The sequence below is a fragment of the Buceros rhinoceros genome, unplaced genomic scaffold (assembly GCF_000710305.1).
Source record: "Buceros rhinoceros silvestris isolate BGI_N320 unplaced genomic scaffold, ASM71030v1 scaffold7568, whole genome shotgun sequence".
NCBI lineage: Eukaryota > Metazoa > Chordata > Aves > Bucerotiformes > Bucerotidae > Buceros > Buceros rhinoceros.
In genome coordinates this window covers 32,283-39,099 of record NW_010427436.1, presented here as the reverse complement: position 1 = coordinate 39,099, position 6,817 = coordinate 32,283, and the positions used below count along the sequence as shown (strand labels likewise).

General features: G+C 41.4%; 1 protein-coding gene across 1 annotated transcript in view; it reads left to right on the top strand.

Annotated features, from left to right (window-relative positions):
- Positions 1-6,817, top strand: part of SATB2 (SATB homeobox 2) — a gene marked incomplete at its 3' end in the record, with an annotated part of 82,823 nt that overhangs the window by 47,444 nt on the left and 28,562 nt on the right. The window contains exon 5 of the mRNA XM_010141907.1: positions 4,446-4,452. Coding sequence (XP_010140209.1) covers positions 4,446-4,452 — 7 coding nt within the window. The remainder of the gene's footprint in view (positions 1-4,445; positions 4,453-6,817) is intronic.

The window sequence follows — 6,817 nt, the reverse complement described above, 5'->3', positions numbered from 1 at the left end:
CGGAAGAGCTCACAGCTTTCTTACTTCTAGGCTGAAGTAATCTAGGATTGCAGCACCATGATAGTGCCAGTGTGAGTCTGGGGATAATTGTCATGTGCTTTGAGGAATAACTTTTAATTGTTCCTCTGAAGTAGATGTTGTGGAAGAGTCATGAAAAGGCACACCAGTTTTTTCCCAAGCATTTCTTTTTTACTTTAAAAATATCCTATCTATTGATACATGCGTGTGTATCTCTCTCTCTCTCTATGTAGAGAGGGGTTTATGTATATGTATGTGTATATATACATATGTAGATCTTGTCCTTTTGCCTTTTTAACTAACAGATTGAGAGAGAAATGATAAATTTTTTAAGAATAAATCATCTAACATCTTGTTTGGCTATTAGTCGCAGCTCTGGCACTAAACCATTTAAGGTCATTCAGGTCAGCTCTGTGGCTCTTGACTTTAATTTTTCCTTTGCTTGCTTTTGTACTTCTGACTGTATTTATTTCACTAAAAACAGGACTTTCCTCGCATGCAGGCTTTTCAGCATCTAGATGACATACATTACCTAAAGTTCCTCTCTGACAGAGATATACTCTTAGTCTGCGGACTGCTGCGCTGGTTTATAAGGAGAGTAGTTCTTGAGTTTGCATTGGTCAGGAGGAAGAACTGACATCTCTCTTTAAATATACGTTTAAAACTGTCAAAAGATCCAGCAAGAGTTACAGTCCCCCCTTGACTGCTGTTTTCCACACCCACACTAGCATTTTGTATTGCAGCGTTGTCCTTGATGTTAAGTGCCAGTTTGGGGGGTTTGTGCGTGTGCATTGTTAAGAAACAATTTACCCTCTGCAGTGCATTCCAGGAGCTTTAGGAATTGTAGCCCTCTTGGCTATTCCTCTCTGCAAAGAGAATTAGAACAGAACTTTTGGTTTTGTTTTACTTAAGCTTAACTTTTATCTAAAGTAAATGCATATATGAATTTCAGCTTTGCAGAATTTCTTTCATGTGCTCTGGCTGTTTTGGAGCAGTGGCCCTCACTCTCAGTAGTGCTTGTGGTGTTGCAGAAGGATATGCGGGGTTAGCTGAATGCAGTCTGCTGTATGTGCATGTGACCAGAGCTGCAGCCTTTGCTGCTTTAGGGAACACACATCAGTACAGCAAAGGTTGGAAAGTTTTCTGTGGAGAAACTGCCTAGCCGCTTGTCTCAAGTCTTGTCCCTGACGTTATACCTTTTCTAATTAAGACATGCTGCCCAAACCTGCTCGAATAATGTCACTCGTCTTTATGGTTTAAAAATATCCAGCCGCTTTTGAATCCTTAGGAAAGAATGGTTGTCTTCATCTTCTAAGAAGCAAACACTCATCTTTTCAATCTGCAGAATCTCAAAATGAATTTTCCTTCATACTAAAGAAACGTTTTTGTGTGCTGCCGAACAGCAACATGTTAGCTCAAAAGGAAAGGAATTTTGAGAAGGGAAGCATTAGTGGAGATTAGATTGGAGTGGGAGGAAAACCTGTAGCTTATGTATAAGCATCAGGTTTCCTGGTGTGAAAGCTGCAGTGTGGCTGTCTGTGATCCCATGAATTTCATAAAATACATATCTCTGAGAGCAGAATTGATTTCTGTTCACTTGAAGTATCTGAAGAGTTTATAGGTCTGCCTTAATGATGTTTCTGTTCTGTCTTAACTCCTTTCACTGTCTCTGATGTTACGAGTCGGGAAGAGATGCATCCTTGTCTCCCGGAGGGATTGCGCAGTTAGCTGCGTATTCTAGGAGGTTTGCACCTCCCTCTTGAGGTGCCCACGGAAGGTTAGTACTAAATAGTAGGACAGACTTCTGACATGGTAGTTTGACAGGAAGGGAGATATTTTTATATTAGATGAGATCATCAGTCCATCTAAACAAGTATTCTCTGTGTTCCTGTCAGATAGTTCTGAGTAATGTCTGCCCTGCTTCTCCTTTTCGTTTCACCTGACCAATATTTGTGCATTAGACCAGGTGGTCACTTAAACACCCTCAGTGCAATGCTTTTCTCTGCCAGATGGATCTGGCATGTCCTATCTACTAACAATGTTAACGTGATTATGAAGAACTGAGTTCATACCTCCAGGTACCCTCTTGAACCTGTACAGTAACCCCAAAATGATCTAAAAATAAGATTGTGGGTTAAATTCTTCTGACAATCATCTTTGAAAGCAAGGCAAGCCAGGGACAGCCCATGGGAAGAATATGACTTACTGTGTTTAAGCAGAACTGCCAGCAGGCATTCAGCATCACTGTGTCCCAAGGGATGACTTGGATCTAGTCACTAAGGCAAAGGAAGGAGAAGGTCAGTGCACAGAGAGAATCGGCAATGTTAAAAATTGCTGCTTAGTTCACCTGAAACAGATGCTGATCAAAGGTCCACTTTTAATGATGATTCTTCTAAATACAAAAATAGTGATTTGTACTTTGGTGGGAACTGAACAATTTGCAACACAATGAAGAACAGACAATGGCCTTTCCTGTCTGTTTTCCATTAAGCTTGGATAAAGGCCTTTGCTACCCACAGCCAGGGGCCAAACAATTTCTGTATGTGCTCTATAGCTATTTTGAGGTTATTTGCTATCCTGCAGGAGTGGAGGAAAAGAAAGGTTTTAAGAATTACAGCTTCTTATCAAGTCTGTCTCTCCAATCAACCTGCTTTTTCTGCAGTCCCAGCTGCAAGAACAAATGGCCCAGGCAGAGATCAGTCAGTGAGTGAAGTCAGTAAATGACTTTAGGTAAACACAAGGATTAGATATTGAAGGAAAATGAGATTCCTCAGAACAGCCCTTTGCACTGAAGTGGTTAAGTGGGTGTGATTAAGAGAAATAAGTAATTATCCTAATTACAGATTAAAAGATACAGAATTACCACTTTAAAAGCACCTCCTGTTCTCTGGAATGGTTCTGTTATTTACAAAGTGATAGTTCATAATTCTGTAGCATAAGCAAGAGGGCATCCTCTGGGTGCAGTGCGGCATCCCCGGCACTCTGGGGAGGGTGGGACTGTGCTGCAGAGCGCTTCGTCCCCCAAACATGGCTCCAAAGTTCAGGGCTTGCTCCAGTGAGCAGGATGGTGCTAAGACAGGAGATGTTGTGGGAAGCTTTCTATCCCCACCTTTGTGCAGGGCATACCAGGGTTCACAGAGCTCTCCCTGCTTGGCCGGGACCACTTCTGGTAATGGCTTTTATGACCACCAGGTTTTAAATAATAAATAAAACAAAGAATCAAACTCTGAAGCATTGGAGAACAGCCCTGGGTGGTGACATCCTGTCACAATTGAAGCATGGCAATTCTGCTGGTTGGTAACTTATTACAAAGCATTTCTTTAAGAGCCTCTTCCTGCTCTGGGACAAAGTACCCGTATGCCTGTGGCACTGAAAAGTTCAGGGCTTGCTGGCTTATGGCTGGCGGGTTCTCTATGTCCCCACTACAGTGCAGCGCTGGGAGACATGTTATGCTTTTGCTGTCCTTATTGTGCCTAGGAATTTTGTTTTTAGTGCTGTCAGTCAGTTCAGTGTCACTTATAAGCCCTAAACACCCCAAAGGCTGTTTGTCAGGATGTTCCTATTAACAACTCAGTGAAAATAAAGGGTGAGGGGAAGGGAAGGTGGAGAAATAAGTCTTAGTTTATATCTTTGGAGCTGGTTTTATTTCAAATGGATAGTTACGTGTGGACCACCCCAAGCCATTGTGCTGTGGATTGTGTCAGCTGCTTAATGTGCAAGGAAGATTTGGGTAGGGGTTAAGAGCTTCACATAGAGGATGGGTGCACTGTGTTCCTTTTGTGCTATATCCAGGAAGTTTCTAACTCAGTTTGGAGTTGAAATACTTGGAGACACATGGTAATCGTTGTAAGAAGAGAAAGGACCATTGAAATATGACAATTTGCTGCTCCCATTCTGGGGATTATGTTGGTTTCTTGTAGAGGCAGTGACATGTTGTAGGGGGGGTATAGAAAAATGAAGGGCAGATGCTATCCTGGAGTGCTCTGAGAGCTGCTTGCTGAGCTTAGTCCATTGCCTGTTGTCCAGAGAACCTAGTGTACACACTAGCCTAGCTGGTGTATGGCTTTCAAGGGTGGGTAGCTCTGAAATACGACAGTACTGTTGTACTTGGTTTAAAGAGCTGCAGAATCTTATACCAGGGAGTGCAATGCACGGAGAAAAGAGAGATGCTGCCATATCTTTTGCTGTGGTCACACCACAGATGGAGGTGGGTAACAACCTCCTGGATTAACTTTTGTTTAACTAGCACAAGCATTGCTAGCAAAGGAAATTTATCATCAGTACTTGAATGCAGCCAGCACACGTCTGTGGACTCCTTCCTTCTAAAGTCCTGCTGCTCCATCTTCACTGCTTTGTATTCCAATATATACAAGTACCATCCAGTTCCTACAGAGCTACAAGAGCTGTAAATGTAGCCCCCATTTGAGTAGAGCAGTAAACAAGAGAAAGATAAGGGAAAGATTGTAATGGGGTAGAAACGTGGAAAATGGAGAATGCAAATGGAAAAACCCTGTCCCGGGAAGATCAGAACAGACAGACAGAACATCGGTGTCACAGCAGCTTTGTGGCTCCCATATTCCTCTTTTCTCAGAACATTTCTGTCAAGCTGGCCTGTGTCCCAGAGCAGTGCCAGTCTCCATCTTGGGGTTGTCTCAGGCTTGCCCCTCTCCAGCCCTTCAGAGCCCTACCAATCCATAGTTACCAAAGAACAACAGGGAATCTGATAAAGGCAGCGCGTTAGAGAAGGAAAGAGTCTTGAGTTGAGTAATGCACATTTTTTCCATCCAGCGTAACTGTTAATGGTAAACTTTTATTATTGAAGTGGTTGAAGTGACTAGAATCTGGTTTGTTTATTGGAAGTATATGCATGCCTGTATAGTCTAACGTGGTCAAAAAAGGAAACTGATAATAAGGGAAAAATACACCTATGGAAGCAAGTCAGGTGATGTCTCTGTGTAATTGTAATTCCAAGTAGCACTGGAGAGATTAACAGCCTGGCAGCCTTTTCATCTTAAACTTTTATTTTTACAGGGGTTTATAACTTGGCACTAACGTCAGGAGTGGGTGGAAACTTGGCAAATGTGGTTCAGCCCAGAAAGTGAATGTTATTGATATTTATTTCTCACTAAGTTTTTGAAAACACTTGGTTATTGTTTTTGTGTTCTAACAAGTAGTAATTTGTTGGTTTCAGTTACTTATTCTGTGTGTGTTTCTGAAATTACAAAATAGTTCAGAATTTATTTCAGCTCTCCTGAAACTCCTGGTGGAAGGACTGTATATTTCTCAGGGTGTAAATGAAGACTGAAAGTAGTTCTTATTTTATCTTCTTGTAGCAGGATGGTCCCAAGTATTTCTTGTACACACCCTCTGGGTGCAGTGCGGCAGCCCCATCTCTCCGAGATGGAGGGTGGGACTGTGTCGTAGAGCGCTTTGTGCCCCGAGCACAGCTCCGAAGCTTAGGGCTTGCTTCAGTGAGTAAGATGATGCTATGCCAGGAAACATTGTGGGAACCTTTCTATCCCCACCTTCGTGCAGAGTGTACATAAGGTTAATTCCTGATTGCTGAGTAGGTGTAGAGCTTTCTCTACCTGATTTCCAAGGAGGCCTACTGACATCCTGGAGAGCAGCATTTGAATAGGCATTTTCAGTATTTTCAACAAACTGAAATACTGCATTATGTCTCTGTCAGCCCATGAGTAATGTAGCAAAATGGTCATTTGCAGCCGGTAGTGTTTCTGTATTGTACATATTGCATTGCATTGCATTTCATAGGTGGAATATTCAGCAGAAATAAGCACTTAGAAAACTAGTAGGGTTGAAACATCGACTTTTTTGTAAAAATGGAATTAATTTTCTTAGAATTGCTTCATTTTTGGTTTAAAAAGTTTTTAAAAGCAATTATTTTATAGAATGTGAAAGAAGTGAGTTTTGCCTTTAGAAGAATTGGAAGAGCTAGTTAAAATTTCTTACAACAAAATCCTGGTACTACTTCACCTAGTTGTAAAATGGAGCACTTGTGATGTTCTGGGATGACAGCTCTGAAGATAGTAACTGTGTTTGTGTGTGTTCAGGGCATGACCCCCCCCCCGGGAGAACTCAACCCTCTCCGTCTGAGATTAAGTCTGGAAGGTGAAAAGACCTGTCTTCCTGTTTAGAAGGAAGCAGAGGAAGTCATCAGTAAACTGTCATCCTGAGCCTTAACTGTGTGAAGCTTCAAAGCTTTATATAGATTAAGTTTTTAAAAAGAGTTCAAAGCCTTGTGCCGTTGTTAAGCATTGCACACGTTGTAATAGCATTATGGCGTTTATGAAAGAAATCCTATCTGTTTATTTGCTGAGACCAAAGCAGGGATGAGGTGGTAGTTTTCTAGTTGTATGATATGCATCCCTGAACATCCCTGAACACTTTTATATCAGATCAGTATATAAATGCCTATCCAGTTGCATGCCTGCGCATGGAATCTGCGACTTACTGTAAAGTGACTTCTGAATTACTTAAAATTAACTAAGTTGTAGTCTATTTATGTACTTTAAAACTTTCATTTCATGCTTCACATACATACTACTTTTAGAGAAAATACAGTTTTATAATATGTGCATTTAGTTTTGCAGCTACATGAAAAGAAACTGTGATATTGCTGACACAAGATATTTAAAAGGAACAGTATGTGTCGGTATATAAACTTAGAGTATATGCATTTTGTTTGTAGCATGATGTCACTCAGGGATCACGGGTCTTGTTGTTCTGAACAAAGTTTTCTGAGGCAAGCGAAGCTGCTTTCTTTTAAGTGAGCATTCCT